At 52.5% G+C, this 15,516-nt stretch overlaps 5 protein-coding genes across 5 annotated transcripts; 1 reads left to right on the forward strand and 4 right to left on the reverse strand.

Moving 5' to 3' along the window:
* Positions 1–81: 81 nt before the first annotated feature.
* On the reverse strand, positions 82–1,254 carry UHO2_06535 (uncharacterized protein; the record flags this gene model as incomplete). The annotated part of the gene is made up of 4 exons (XM_041554951.1): positions 82–203; positions 283–638; positions 785–948; positions 1,045–1,254. The coding sequence occupies 4 exons, from the start codon at positions 1,252–1,254 to the stop codon at positions 82–84; spliced, it is 852 nt and encodes a 283-aa protein (XP_041410885.1).
* Positions 1,255–2,123: 869 nt separating this feature from the next.
* Positions 2,124–8,456, forward strand: UHO2_06536 (uncharacterized protein; the record flags this gene model as incomplete). Its single annotated transcript, XM_041554952.1, has 1 exon — positions 2,124–8,456. The coding sequence occupies one exon, from the start codon at positions 2,124–2,126 to the stop codon at positions 8,454–8,456; it is 6,333 nt and encodes a 2,110-aa protein (XP_041410886.1).
* Positions 8,457–9,277: 821 nt separating this feature from the next.
* Positions 9,278–11,059, reverse strand: UHO2_06537 (uncharacterized protein; the record flags this gene model as incomplete). The annotated part of the gene is made up of 2 exons (XM_041554953.1): positions 9,278–9,797; positions 9,864–11,059. The coding sequence occupies 2 exons, from the start codon at positions 11,057–11,059 to the stop codon at positions 9,278–9,280; spliced, it is 1,716 nt and encodes a 571-aa protein (XP_041410887.1).
* Positions 11,060–12,059: 1,000 nt separating this feature from the next.
* UHO2_06538 (uncharacterized protein) lies at positions 12,060–13,016 on the reverse strand (the record flags this gene model as incomplete). Its single annotated transcript, XM_041554954.1, has 1 exon — positions 12,060–13,016. The coding sequence occupies one exon, from the start codon at positions 13,014–13,016 to the stop codon at positions 12,060–12,062; it is 957 nt and encodes a 318-aa protein (XP_041410888.1).
* A 465-nt stretch (positions 13,017–13,481) lies between these two features.
* On the reverse strand, positions 13,482–14,851 carry UHO2_06539 (uncharacterized protein; the record flags this gene model as incomplete). Its single annotated transcript, XM_041554955.1, has 2 exons — positions 13,482–14,726; positions 14,822–14,851. The coding sequence occupies 2 exons, from the start codon at positions 14,849–14,851 to the stop codon at positions 13,482–13,484; spliced, it is 1,275 nt and encodes a 424-aa protein (XP_041410889.1).
* Between the last annotated feature and the right edge of the window lie 665 nt (positions 14,852–15,516).

The raw sequence follows: 15,516 nt of genomic DNA on the forward strand, positions 1-15,516 counted from the left end.
TGCGTGAGCATGAGAAAGAGTATGCCATGTGAAAGTATTAAAAGTACATGTATTGGTTCGCACCATCGTTTATGCAGAAGTCTAAGTCGAAGCCGAAGTTGGAGGAGCCTGAGCATCCTGGTTAGCTTGTTCAGCAGCGAAAGCCTTTGTCAACGCAGCACGCTTAGCCAAGTATCCTCTGTTGCGAGGTGAAGAGTACCAGACTGCAAGACATCACACAAAGTAAGAAAGCAAATATCAGCAAACTACTCTTTCACAGCATCGGCATTATGTGGAACTTACTCAAATCCTTCTTAGCAATCGGATCAGCAGGACGAGGGAGAATCTTGCCTGCAAACTTATGCGGCTTGACCAACGCCCTCAAGCTGAGCGGAGTGTAGTATCTGCACTCTACACTTCCGCCTGCAGTCTCGATGGCCGAGATTGCAGTCTGGGAGGCACGAGAGACAATAAGGTTGACAGGAGTTTCGAGGTGGTTGGCACCTTCGCCGAGGATCTTGACGCCGTCCTTGAGCGAGTGGATGCAACGGGTTTCGTAGAGTTCTTTGGCGGTGATGGGTCGGGAAGGGTCGAGGAGGCCACGATTGATCCAGTGCTGGATTTTGTCCAGGTTGACTGGGACAAATGTTTGGCCGTGACTGCATGTCGAGAACAAAAGAGGGAGGAGGGAGGAGGGAGGAGGGAGGAGGGAGGAGGGAGGAGGGAGGAGGGAGGAGGGAGGAGGGAGTCAGTATGTAAGCACTGACAGACAAGTGTGAGTGCTGAGGTGTGGTAGAAAACTTACACGTTGGCAAAGCCACGCTTGGGATAACGACGAGTCAGAGGAGTCTGACCGCCTTCAAAACCGGGAACGGGCTTGCCATTACCAGCTCTCGCCTTTTGACCTTTGTGACCTCGTGTACTGGTACCACCTCTTCCGGACGATGGACCACGACCGAGACGTTTGCGCTGCGTGTCATCGAAAGCAAATGCGAGGAGGGTGAAAAAGTTAGTAAAGATACCCTCAAGGTTGGGACATGAGCAAGTTGATATAGCGAGACTCACGTTCTTAGTTGGCTGACCAGGCCGTAAGTTGGCGAGTCGGATAGCTGCAGATGCAGGTGTGGCGTATGTACGTGCTGATACATGGAGCGAAGACGATGCGATCTGTGTGGGAAGGATCCTGGCAGGTTGTCGAAGTGCGATGCGAGGTGTTTGCGAGCTGGAGACAAGGGTCAATCTCGCAAGAGAGCGAGTGAGTGACGCTGTCGACATGCTGACGAACTCTTCGGAGTGCTGAGAGTGGCAGCTCTGCAAAAAGTGTCGGTGGTATGGTTAAGGGTGCGGCGACAACAATGATGACGAGGAGCGATTGACTGCTGTTGAACTACTCTTGTACCTTCTTCTCAGCGGGCAACTTTTTCACCCTCAAAGTCGTTGGTTCCGACATTCTGATGCTTATCGGGCTGATGTGAATGCCCAGGAACAGATTCGCCCGATGCTGACTTTCGGCGCTTTGTTTGCTGCTGATTCGGATTGGCAGAAAATCAGCGAAAAGAAGGGGAAATTTTTAAAAATTAAAAATTAAAAAATTAAAAAATTAAAAAATTGAAGTTCTGCATCCAACAAGAACGGAAGTCTTTTTGGCAGGAGCAGCGCGTCATTCGACTCAGCTTCCAGAGGAAATGCCAAAGGACAGGATGCAAGAAGGATATATAGGATCAGCACTTACAGACTCGCTTCTTGGGATCTCCTCGGAAAACAGCCCAAAGCCTCCACCTTGCTACCCGCTACCTTGCTACCTGCTGAAATTCGCCTGCTTTTGAATGCAGTTTCATTTTGCACTCTCTTGCGCGTTTTCAGCTGGTTCAGCTTGCTCTCTCCTTGCCCAGCGCCTCTCTTTCTCTGTCTCTGCAACGCGTTTTGACGGCTGTCAAGAAGAAATCGCAGAATCTATATATTCGCTGTCCTCTTTTGCCGTTCTTGTCGTCGGCACTCGCGCCATCCGCACACTGTAGCTTGCCTGCTCACTGGTTCTGAGCTTGTCTTGGCTACAGTCGCGTCGGTAGTCTCTGGAACATTGCTGTGATAGTCCCAAAGGCCATCAACTCTCCACGTTTCATCTGCCAGCCTCAATCGCCACCATGGCCGCCACAAGGCTAGACCGCTTGGTCTCGCTCCTCGACACCGGTTCGACCCCGGCCATCCGTGCCACTGCCGCCAAGCAACTCGGCCAGATCGCAGCCGTTCGCATTCGAGGTCAGAGCACAGCGCAACAGCAAGCAAGAACTCACAAGGCCGAACCATCGACACATGCTCGATCGACCACTTCCGGCACTTTGACTCCAGCTATCGACCCGGAAGCAGATGGCCTGATCAAGACCGAAGATGGCGTGATCTCGTCCAAACCGGCAGGCAAGTTCGGCACCTCCGAACAGATTAACAAGCAGCACAGCTTTGTCGGGCCATCCGCTACCGAACAAGCAGGCATCTATCGAGGCACCGACGGCGATTGGGATGAGATCACCTCTTATCTTGCCAGAGTCGTTCCCTTCCTCCGCTCCAAGAGCTGGGACACTCGCGTAGCTGCTGCTCTGGCCATCGAGAGCATCTGCCACGCCGCTGGTATCTGGGATCCCGACATGGATCCGTCAAAGCCTGGCGAGAGCTCCAAGCCCCTTCTTGCCGATCAAGAGGAGGATGGCAAAGATGCTAAGCCCAATCTCTCGGAGCTCATCGCCACCGAGTCGCTCCTCACTTTTGACGCTTTCTCCCTACCCACCGTTCTCGCAACGGGCACCAAGCTACTCTCATCAGCAGGCAAGGAGTTCGAGCAAGCTTCCCTTGCGGCTGGTTCAGATCGTCTTGCACAAGCCAAGAAGGATGTTGTCAGCAAGCTCGGCCTTGGCTTTGGTCTCGATGAGATGGACATCGGTATGGATGTAGAGGCAGAGCTCAAGACAGGCGAATCAGTTACCCGTTCCAACCTGCCACCTACATCCCAGGGTAGTGTTGACTGGAGGACAGCAGCAGGAGGTGCATCCAAGTCCAAGCTACCAGCTCCTCGCTTCCATTCGGCTGCTTCGGCTGCTTCGCCCGGAGCAGCATCCTTGCCTCCTTCACGATTCGCTAGCAACGCTAGTCCAGCTTCTCCTTCGCCCATCACACCTACCTTCGCATCGGCAGCATCAGCGCCGTCCCCGTCACCAGCACCCGCTGCTACTCCATCCGACACACCCGCCCTCGACGAGATCGATATGAGCAAGTTGAGCGCACGTGAGCGCAATGCACTCAAGAGAAAGCGCAAATTGGAAGGCAAGAATGGCCCATCAGAAGCCAAGACTAGGGTCATCGATACCAGTGATGTTGCTTCTTCCTCTACCGCTGGCGGCCTTCGTGTCAAGGCCCCTTCAGGCGGGATGGCCCAGACTCCATCTACTCCAGCCAACCCTGAAGGCGCAGCTGACTACCTCTCCGCTGCTCCTCCTCCCGCTCCTAAGCATCCTGCCGGCGGTCCAGGCTCCATGCCTGCTGCCACTGCCAGTGTGTCGACTCCTACTCCAATTGGCGAGGTGCCAGGATCACCTGCTGCCGCTTCTTCCCCTGCATCAGGAGGCGCTGCACCCGCAGCTTATGGCTCAACTTCCAACCCCTTCCAAGTGCGACCTGGAGAATGGCCCTTCCGCCTCGTCGTCGACACTCTCAGCGTCGATCTCTTCAGCCCTACCTGGCAAACACGTCACGGTGCCGCCCTCGGTCTTCGTGAACTCCTCAAGACACTAGGCTCTGGCGGTGGCAAAGTCCAACTCGCGTCGAAGCAAGACAATGCCAAGATGCACAAGGCTTGGTGCGATGATATGTCCATCAAGCTACTCTGCGTTTTCGCTCTTGATCGACTCGGGGACTTTGTCTTCGATCAGGTTGTGGCACCGGTCCGCGAGACAGCTAGTCAAACACTGGCTTGTCTCATGCCACACATGCCCGAGGCGTCCATTCTTTCGGTACACAACGTGCTTCTTCAGATGATCCGTCAAGACCATGCAGCTGACGGTGCTGCCACTGATTACAATCTCGGCTTTGCCGCAAAGCGAGGCAAAAAGGGCTACGTCTGGGAGGTCAGACATGCTGGTTTGCTCGGTCTCAAATACGAAGTCGTGGTCAAGAAAGACCTGCTCTTGTCCTCTTCTGTCGTCAAGTCCGAGCCACAAGCCCTTAAGAAGCAAGACGAGGACCACAATCCTCTTTCCGACCAAGATGCAGACATCGACACCAGCAAGATGCTGCAAGACGTGGTCGAAGTTGCTATTCTCGGTCTGAAGGATGATGACGATGATGTGCGCGCAGTAGCTGCTTCAGCTTTGGTGCCAATCGTCGACGTCATTCTCGAGAAGCTGCCAAGCGAGGTCGGAAGACTCCTCGATCAGCTGTGGGATTGTCTCGGTGATCTGAAAGATGACCTTGCTAGTAGTATCGGTGGTGTCATGGACCTGCTGGCTAAGCTGGTTGAGCACCCAGGCATTGTAGTGCATCTCAAAGCTGAAGCTCAAGAGCAGCGCGCATTGTCGCTCCTGATCCCACGGCTGTTCCCGTTCTTCCGACACACGATCACCAGCGTCCGTCTTTCGGTGCTTAATGCGCTGCGCGTCTTCCTCACTGTCCCATCCTTGCCGAAGGACTGGATCGATGAGCGAGTGCTGCGTCTGCTCTTCCAGAATCTCGTCGTTGAAGAGAAGTTACCCATTCGCCGTGCCAGTGCTAACGCTTGGGGACATGCTCTTGCACATGTTGCAAGTGATGCAGCCAACGTACAGAAGCTGCTGGGTCCTTATGTTGTCAACTTCTTCCGCATCATCATGACTCCACTAGGTTCACCCATCGACTTTTCGCTCTTCTACACCGCTTCGTTTGGATCCAGCAGTCATGCTGATGCAAATCGACACAATGTCGACAAAGGCATCCTCACACAGGATCTGTCGCTGGTCGGTGTTGATGCCGTCATCCGCGGTCGTCTTAGTGCTGCTGAAGCGCTTGGTGGTGCTCTGGCTCGGTTCCCTCGTTCAGAAGACGAAGCTGCTTTCGGGCCAGTGCTCCGTGAATACCTCGAGTCGACCTCTGCATTACAAAAGTGCCTGGCAGCAGCTATCATTCAAGAATGGGCCCAAGCATGTGACAAGCTCGATGTCGTTCTCAAGGACTCCAGCGCTGTCGTTGCTGACGTGGCCAGCCGCCTCATCAGTATGCTCGAAACGCTCGCACCACCGACCTATGCAGAGATGACGGTCATGCTCCAGCGTATCCAAGCCGAGTGCCAGGGTCTGTACAATTCGTTCCAGCGAGATGCCAAAGTGCCCAAGACCAAGATCCCTGCGCTTCCCACCACCGTTGATCCTCTGGGTATGATGTCGGACGCGTTCACCATCGACACCGCCAAGCAAGTCGCCCAGAGTGGGTTCGAGAGCTTGCTCGCTCAAGCAGGGTCCAAAGCCAAAAAAGCTGCTCTACCCCTCCTCGAAGATCGTCAACGCAAACTCATCGCTGCTATCGGCTTCTACCAGGCGAACAAGGAGAAGCAGGATACTCAAGTCTTTGCCTCAATCGCTGGTGCCGTTATCTCACTCAAGGTTCTACCATCGAAGCTCAACCCAGTCATCAGAAGCACCATGAACAGTGTCAAGTTCGAAGAGAATCTCGATCTTCAGACTCGCTCGGCTCGGTCTGTAGCCAAGCTGATCGAGTACTGCGTTTCCTCCGCTGCAAAGTCCAACCCTAGCGACAAGATCGTCAAGAACCTCTGCGCTTTCGTATGCCAGGATACTACCCGCGTTGCGATCTTTGCGAATAGCAAGAACGAGCGAGAAGGCATCCTTAGCATGAACGAGCCTGCTGTCGTAGCAAAGGGACCGGGAAGGACTAGTACGAAGGATGAAGGGGTGGAATCGGAGGAGGTGCTGCAGGGAAAGCTCATTCGTCGTGGTGCTGCAGCTGCACTTGCTCAATTGGCGGATCTGTTTGGCGAGAAGCTGTTCAAAGTTGTGCCCATGCTGTGGCAATGCATGAGCAGTGCGCTCTTGAGCACATTTGGCTCCAGTGCCGCCGAAGCAGACGCAAAGATCGCACAGCAAGACGATCTAGGACAAAGCATCCTAGACGCATGCGCAGTGCTCGATGTCAATTTGCCCAATCTTAAGGGTCAACTTTGCGATAAAGTGGTCGAGCTGTTGCCTGCTTTGACGCTTGCGATTCAGAGCGAGTTTGCAGTTGTCCGTTCAGCAGCAGCCAAATGCTTTGCCGTTGTCGCTGCCTGTCTTACCGAAGTAGCGCTCAAGCACGTCGTCGAGCAAGTAGTACCACTCCTAGCAGACGCAGCCTCCGTTACCAATCGACAAGGTTCTATCGAGCTTGTCTACCATACCGTCCAGCAGCTCGATCTTGAGATTTTACCATATCTCATCTTCCTCATCGTTCCCATCCTCGGTAGGATGAGTGATGATGACGAAAAAGTGCGTTTGGTCGCGGCGAACACTTTTGCTTCGCTGGTCAAGATGGTTCCTCTTGAAGCTGGGTTACCTGATCCCCCCGGCTTTTCGGCTGATCTGCTGCAGAGAAGGGAAACGGAACGCAAGTTCCTGATGCAGTTGTTGGATGGGTCGAAAGTCGAACCCTACCAAATTCCGGTCAAGATCAATGCCAAACTACGAAAGTACCAGCAAGACGGTGTGAATTGGATGGCGTTCTTGGCCAAATATCAGCTACATGGTATTCTATGTGACGACATGGGATTGGGTAAGACCCTGCAATCGATCTGCATTCTCTCCTCTAAGCATCACGAGAGAGCGGAACGATACAAAGAAAGCAAAGCGGCAGATTCCAAACCGCTGCCGAGTTTGATCATCTGTCCCCCAACTCTCACTGGGCATTGGTGTCATGAGATCAAGCAGTATGCGAACAACCTGCGACCCTTGCTCTATTCGGGATTGCCTGCGGAACGTGCACGGTTGCAGGCCGAAATCCCACAGTACGATGCAGTGGTAATGTCGTACGATGTTGTGCGGAACGATATTGCAGCTCTCTCGCAGAATTCTTGGAATTATTGCATTCTCGATGAAGGACATGTCATTAGGTCGGCAAAGACGAAGACTACGAAAGCGGTGAAGTTGATCAGGGCTAATCACCGATTGCTGCTCTCGGGGACGCCGATTCAGAACAATGTATTGGAGCTTTGGTCGTTGTTCGATTTTCTTATGCCTGGTTTCCTGGGTACGGAGAGGAGCTTTCACGAGCGGTTTGGTAAACCAATCATTGCTTCACGCGATGGTAAACTTAGTGCGAAAGAACAAGAAGCAGCAGCACTTGCACTTGAAGCTCTTCACAAGCAGGTTCTGCCTTTCCTTCTGCGTCGACTCAAAGAAGATGTACTGGACGATCTTCCGCCGAAGATTATTCAAGATATCGAATGCGATCTTGGGGAGATTCAAAAGCAACTCTACGATGACTTTAGTAAAGAACAGGACGAAGAAGAGGCGGAGGAGTTTGCTGGAACCACAGCTTCTTCTAGCGGCAAAGAAGCAGCTTCGGAAAAGCAACACGTGTTCAAGGCTTTACAGTATATGCGCAAGTTGGTGAATCATCCGTCGTTGGTGTTGACAGATGACAACCCGAAACATGTTGCGATCAAGCAAAAGTTGCAAAAGAATGGCGGCAGCTTGAACGATATTTCCCACTCACCCAAGTTGCAAGCTCTTAGGCAGTTGTTGTTGGATTGTGGAATTGGCGGTGGCAATAACTCTGCTGGAGAAGACGTTGGTGGCGGTGGTGCAGGTGATGCAGTCTCCCAACATCGCGTTTTAATCTTCTGCCAACTCAAGCAGATGATCGATATCATCCAGCGCGATCTATTCGGCACCCTGATGCCATCCGTATCCTACATGCGTCTCGACGGTTCCGTTTCAGCCGAAAAACGCCATTCGATCGTTCAAACCTTCAACGCAGACCCCTCGATCGACGTCCTTCTCCTAACCACCCAAGTCGGAGGTCTCGGCTTAACCCTCACTGGTGCAGACACGGTGATATTCGTAGAACACGATTGGAACCCAATGAAAGATCTCCAGGCTATGGATCGCGCTCATCGCTTAGGTCAGAAAAAGGTGGTAAACGTGTATAGGTTGATCACGAAGAATACCTTGGAGGCGAAAATCATGGGTCTGCAAAGGTTTAAGTTGAACATTGCGAATAGTGTGGTTAACCAACAGAATAAGGGATTGGATAGTATGGAGACTGAACAGATTTTGGATTTGTTCAATGCTCAATCCGGCGCAGGACAGAATGGGAACGCGGTGGAGAATGGCGAGCGTGCTGGAGGGAAGAAGAAAGGATTTGCGAAGTTGACGCAGAAACAGATTCTAGAGGGAGCGCATAAGGGTCCGGAGAATGAAGAGGAGGAGTACAACGAGATGAGTGGTTGGAGGCCTGATCAGTAGTCGCCACTTTTCGCTGTCTGTTATCCAACGTGAGGACATGTTTGTTGGTGTGGGGAGGTCAATCAAAGCAACGATTCAAATTTCTTTTTGAGTCTGATGCTTGCGTGTACTGTAGTACAAAGTGATTTGATACAGACAAAGTGATGCCGAGCTATGAAGCCTTCAGGAATGTGCGAGGCTAGAGATTGAAAGAAAGGACGATCTTGTGAGGACGGCTTACTCTGAGTCTTTGAGGACTGCACTGTGACTTTCTTCGAGGCTGTGTTACCCTCCCTGGCAAGCAGCTCAGATACTTGAAGCGTGATGTTCTGATCGCGTTCCCTCTTCTTGCCTTCCTAGCTCGACTCCGTTGGCTTATCGTCGAAGACTTCGACTGTCAATAGGGGTTCTTCAGTGTCAGATTGGGGATCCGAGACTTGATCCGGGTCGGAGTTCGAAATCGTCAAGCTGTGAGCTTGCGTCCAAGCTTGATGTGGTGCGTCAGAAGTCGATGACCCGTTTGGGTCCTGAACTGGAGGCTGGGTTGCAAGTGTGCTGCTGTGGACAACCCCGCCAGTTAGAGCTACGTTGTTTTGGTTGTCCTTGCTACCTCCAGCATCACGGTGGAGTACCCTTTGCGAATCATGAGGGAAGAGAATGGCGTCCGGTTCATCGAATAATACCAAGGATGATCCTCCGGTCGGAACACCTCCTTCTGATTCCTCATTCTCTTCTGTGACCAACGCTGACTCTCCTGTTGGCGCGCCCTCCACGCTCACGAGGGACAGGACACAGTTTCAAACGAAGTCAAAGGAGCCAAAAATCATTGTTTTGCCACGTCGCTACATGTCGGCGTAGCCAGTACGAACGTCTCGAACAGCATGAGTCGCGCGAATCAACCCTTCGTCCACGGTAGGGAGCACGCACTCAGAGATGCGACCAGGAGGACCACCAACCTCTGTAACTGACTCGTGCGGTTGGCACTCCGAGAGTAGTTGGTCGTGGTGTTCAACATAGATCATGTACACCTGCAGGAGCGGACTCACCAGCTCACGATTGGCCAGGCGCCATACGTAACGCATTGCTGCTGCCCATCCTTGCGTCGACACGGGGTCGACCACCCGGTCCTCAGAACGAACGACACCCGGTCCAAGACCGTCGGCGACGGTCAGATGAGCGCGTTCGGCGCGATGCAAGCCTCGAGGCTGCATACTAGGCGTTCCATCGCCCAGATACTCCATCCCAGGGTATGCAGGGATGTTCCGCTCGCAATGTCCCAAACCGGCGAGGTGGCAGTGCGTGCAGGCGCGAGGGATCCGACTACGCTCGCCGTATGGGTTGGCAAACGCCGAGGCGAAGCAGCTGTGAGGCGAAAGGAAATGATGTCAGCAGTAGAACAGGAAGCCAAGTAGAGGGGGTGGTACTTACGGTACACCCAGATTGAAGCAGCGGCGACACTGCCAACTCGGCCAAGGCATGCAGCCTTCGGTTAGTCGTAGCATTACCAGACGGTGCAAACGCTTTTCAGCTGCCGACCCCGCAGGTACTTCCCAGTCGAGAGGAAAGTACTGGCCAGCCACTCGCACCACCAAGTCAGCCACGACGTACCGTTCAGCCCACCCGGCGATCTCACCATTAGTGGGGATGTGGCAATCAGGCGGCGGTGGGGATGGCGTACGTTGACCAATCCATTGAGGGGGGGGAGTGAGCGGCTGAATGTCGGGCTGATACACTGGGGTGACAGCCCGCGAACGAAGGTCAGCCAAGGTGGCATCGACGACCTCGTCAGCATTCGGCAGTGGAGTAGGGGAGCGCGCTGACTCTTGTCGATCATCTGACACTAAAGATGAGGTTGCGATCGAGGTAACCTGATCTTCCTCCTCCTTCACAGCATGGTGAGACCACCAACAAACGCTCCAGGCAAATCTCTCCAACTCCCTGCCGCTGTTCATTTGGCCCTTCTGGTACATGCTCTTCAATTTTTCCATCGCTGGGAAGTACACTGAATCGTACTGAGGCGGGGGAGAGTCGTGATTCATTCTTTTACCAGTTATGTATTGTACCAACTCTTCGCTCATGTAGATCCCGAAGGGCGTCCAGCTAGCCACGATGGCCGAAGCAAGAGAAGTATCGACGTGTTTGATCTCGCAGAGGATGTTCATGGACTCTTTGACGATAACATACAAGTCCGCTGTGTTGGCATCGAAGGAAAGCTGGTCATAGTGATCCATGAGATGCTGCATCGCTCGAGTCCTGATCTTTCTGTAGGAGCTTTTAACGTCTTTGTTGTGGGTTTCGAACTGCGATAGGCGCTTGTGGCGATCAGGATGCCCCAAGCGGTAATATCTCCAGCCCACGACCTCCAAGAAGCTGCGATGGTTGCATAGCATCCGGACGTTGTCAGACAATACCTCCGGAGTGAGGAACGAACGGCTCTGGTACACCTCGTCGACCTTGGAAAGGCTTATCCCGAAGCGTTTGTAGTAGTCAAATCTGAGCAACTCGTCACCGATGCCGTTCATCATACGCTTGTAATGCGAGAGGTGAGGTGCTACCTGATTCAGAAGCAAAGATTTAACAATGTCAGGGTGGGGCGGACATTTTTGAACCCCGACAACTGACATGATCGTCACCGGCAGAGGTGGGAATAAGTACCAGAAAGATTGGAAGAGTAAGAGACTTGGAAAGACTGAGGAAGGTCGATGATGGTAGGGAAGGAAGGAGTAAGAAAGTGATTGACGAGGATTCTCTGGCTAGGCGTTCGGTGTCCTTGCGCCTGCGACCCACCACATCGCCACGGATAACATTCCGGAATGAGATTCTCTAGAGGAAATGTGATCTCACGCAGTACACATCGCAAGCTCAGCCATTTCTTACCGATGGCTTCCAGATCAGCTTTTCAATCATCGCAGGCTCGGTGTTGCGCTTCAAGTTTTGGTATTTGATTGGATAAAAGTGCGTGATGGCTATGGGATACATCAGAAGGAATGAGCTTGTTCCTCGTCTCTCTCACATTACTACGGATCAGAAGTAGCCGGCCCCACATATGATGGTGCTGAGGAGAGAAGCGACGAGAGAAGCGATGAGAGCAGCCGATCTGTTGTGCATCCAAGATACAGTAAGAAAGAAGAAGCGCAACAGTCAACCTTGCCGTCTCGATGAGGCAAGGTTACCGAAATCAAGTCGAAATGCTGCGCAGAAAGCAATTCTCAAATACGGCTCCCATTCTTCCTCCCAAGTCCAATCCTATGTTTCTTCATCTGTGGTAGTCAGACCTAAGCTCTCGTCTGAGTCAGGAGAAGGAGAGCTGCGCAGCCTCCCGTTGGGGTAGCGCTTGTGTGGAGGAGGTGGATGAAAGACACTCCAAGCAGCCTTTTCCGTTTCTCTGCCTGCATCCACGCGGCCGCATCCACGTAAGATCTCGATCGGTGTAGTTTGGCGCAAGAGTGCTTCGATGGCTTGCAAGTAGAAACGACGATAGAACGCCCAAGTATCATCGCTCTAGACATCCTTGCCCATCAGATGACCAGCTCATCGGACTGAAAGATCCCAAATGGTGTTCAGGCAGCCACAACTGAGGAGGCTATAGCTGATTATCTAGAGCCGACGGTGCCGAATGGGCGTTCACTTTGCTGTGCGAGTTCGCTTAGAGCTTCTGCTTGCCGTGTCTGCTGCGCTCTCGCTTTGATCTTCTTCCACTTTAGGGTCAGCTTTGAGGGCGGTCTTGCGTTTCCCCTCGCCTCTTCCCTCCTTCTTGGTTTTGGCCCTGACCTTCTCCTTTGCTGTACCCCGTCCTGACTCTTTTGTCTCTTTCTCTTTCTCTCTTGACTCCTCCTCGAGACCTGTCTCCTGCTTTGGCTTGGATTCTAACGCTCCTGCCTCACCCAACGAGTTCGGAGAATAGAATACACTCCAAGCAACCCTCTCCATCTCCCTCGCACTCCCCACCTTCCCATCCTTCCTCCACCCCCTCAAACTCTGCACCGCTAGCCTATAAAACTTCCTATAAAACCCCCAACTGTACTCAATCTTCATCCCTTTCCCCATCAAACTCATCACGAGCTCATCCGACTGAAAGACACCCCATTCAACCCAACTGGCAACGATAGCTGAAGACGTTGCAGGACCAACACCTCTTAGCTCTGCTAAGATGCGCATTGTTCCCTCTACCGCTTTCAGCAGTTCTTCTGCGGATGATTTTTCCGATGAAAGTTTTGAGGAATGGGAGAGGAGATGGGTGGATGCTCGAGTGATCACGTTGGTGCAAGTAGCAGCAGGGTTTGATTTGATCAGCGACATGAGAGTTGGGCGATGTTTCTCGCGGGCGAGCTTCCATCGCATCAGTTTTTCGAGCTCTGCCTTGCCTTTGATGCCTTTTTTGAGATCAGAAGAGGCAGTGAGAGCGGGGAGAGATTGGTACCAGTTATCGAGATCTGCTAGGCCCTCGCCGGGTTTGGGAGCGGTGGAGGAGAGTGAGGCTTTGTGCGCTATTGCGGAGGGGTACGAGTCGAGATACGACTGGATCTGAGTAGCACTGAGCGAGTCTACCGGTACGAGATCGTTGCTTGTACTCGGCGGCATCGTGGAAGGCCCAACGAAGCAATGAGAAGGTGCTGAGACAGGGAGTGAGGATACAGGAAGGCGAGGAGGGGAGATAGCATTCAGGGTCCCACTCAAGTTTCCGTCCGGGCGTCGGCAATTCTTCTCAACACGGAGGTTGGTTTTGTTTGTGTCCACAGGCTCCCAAATCCAGCCCAGGAAATGAGGTCACAGAAAGCCTGCTCGCAAAAACACAAGCCTATATCTCACATCCAGCAAACGCTCTTCTGCTTCTCATCAACAACAACCAACACTATTCAGACTGGAAACATCATCAACCAAAGTCATACTTACAACGAAACGCAAAACGGAAACAAAAGAGAAAGACGCAGCACCAAAAAAAAAAAAAAAATCAAAAATCCAACGAAAGTGAGAAAAGGCAAACTCGGAAACCAAAAGAGTGTGTTGTTGCATCGGCCTGCGTCTTATCCAACCCCCTCCTCCGCCTTAGATGCCCAAGTCAGGCAACAAGATGGCAGTCGCCCTCTTCTGAGGCATAACATATCCATGTGCAGCATGAACACTTCTTTCAACCAACGACCTTCTAGCAACCCTGTTATCGTTTCCATTACTCATCCCACAGTTACCCGGCCTTGTGCAAATGACCGCCGCCACCACGGCCGCAATGACGATGATGAGGATAATGATGATCCAGAGACAGATCCATCTCTTCTTCCTTGCTTTCCTTGCCGAATCCACCGCCTTGTGAGTGTGTTGCAGGCCTTGGGACATGTCTGTTTCGACTTGTTGACCTTGTTCTTGGATCACGTTGAGCGCGTCATCTTGTTCGTCGACCAGGATGGACATCTCGTTGAACAGCTGTGCGAGTTCAGTAATGGTGCGTTCGATTCGCTTGATATCCTCGTGACGCTCCTGAACCTCGCGCAAGGCGCCCTTGGCTTCACCATGTCTATTCGAGTTGAGTAGTGCCTGGGAGAAGATTTGACCATTCTGGTCATCATCCAATGCAGCCTTGATTTCTTGCTGGGTAGCATCAGGCTTGACAATCCTGAACTGTCTCTCTGCTCTGGCCCTATACTTGTGCCTGTAATTCTGTTCCACCTGCTGATAGCGTTGGATGCTTTCCTTGAACCTGTTCTTAACCGCACCAATCTGGGTGTTCCTCACATTCTTGTCCCCACCAGGCGGAACCCTGTTGGTTTGAGTCTGCAAGAGCTTGATTCGGTTCTTGACACCACTAGTCAACGAAGAAGTTTCCTGTTGAATGGAAGCGAGCTGTTGCTCAGCATACTGAGCAGAAGCTTCATCCATGTTGTTAAGTGAACGAGAGTGAAGGTCGGAGATCTTGTTGACGTTTTCATCGATCAAACGGATGGTGTCTTGGATTTCGGAGATGTCAGAGAAGAAAGAGTTCATATCTCCCGCAGACTTCTCCGAGGTTACGTTTTGCATTTCGTATGCGTTGCCGCCAGCATAAGCGTCTTGGGATTGGGCTTGAGGCATCTGGCCGTACCCAGTCTGCTGCTGAGGTTGGGCGGCGTATCCGCCTTGATCGTAGGCGTTGTATGCACCCTGCTGTTGTTGTGGTGCGGCATAGCCTTGTTGAGGGTGACCTTGCTGTGGTTGAGCATAGCCAGCCTGGGGAGCGCCTTGTTGTTGTGTAGGATAAGAGTGATCGCCGTAGCCATTGTTACCTCCTCCGTAGCCTCCGTACCCACCGGCCTGCTGGGCCTGTCATTGCATGAAAGCATCCAGGTGTCAGAGTGGTAAGAGAGTCAGTCACTGGATGCATGTTCTTCCATGGAAGCTGATGAAGATGAACTTACCCTCATGGCCGCAAGACGATCACGAGCCATCTTTCAAGTTGTTCTCCCTTCCGTCGAGGATGATCAAGGGTACCTCCGAGCCTGACGATGATGGATGCCAGTCGAACCAAACAAGAGGCGATCAAGCGGATGGAAGGTTGTAAAAAAGGATGATGACGACGAAGGACTCGGGACAAAGGTGAAAGGTGGATCCGGGGGATGGAACGAGTGGATGAGGAAACAAGGAGAGACAACTGCCTTGTGGCTGTCCAACGCTCGGTGAAAGAGAGGGCAAAAGACACGCTTTCTGGGCAGTCAAGACCGAGACTTGACACGCAGGCCGCGAATTTGAACGCAGCAAACCCGCAGCAAACCCACACACACACACACACACACACACACACTCACTCACTCACACACAACGCGGACGCGCTCTCCAATTCGACGCTTCATCCTCAGATTTGCAAGGATCAACACCGACCTCATGTCAACCAGGTGGGCGCCTTTCAAAGAAAAATACATGGTGTGAAAGGTATCAATAATGACCATGCTATGGAAGGAGGAAGCAAAAGACTCCTCGCTGTGCTGAGTCTGTGTGTGGCTGCGAAACATCGTACAACTCGAAGAAAGCCCAGTGCGTCAGGCTAAGTGATCAACATGCAGAAAGCGCGAAATGACCAGATGCAGGGGTCAACACCGCCTAAGCCCACTCACAA

This window comes from Ustilago hordei (assembly GCF_900519145.1).
Source record: "Ustilago hordei strain Uho2 genome assembly, contig: UHO2_contig_19, whole genome shotgun sequence".
Lineage (NCBI taxonomy): Eukaryota > Fungi > Basidiomycota > Ustilaginomycetes > Ustilaginales > Ustilaginaceae > Ustilago > Ustilago hordei.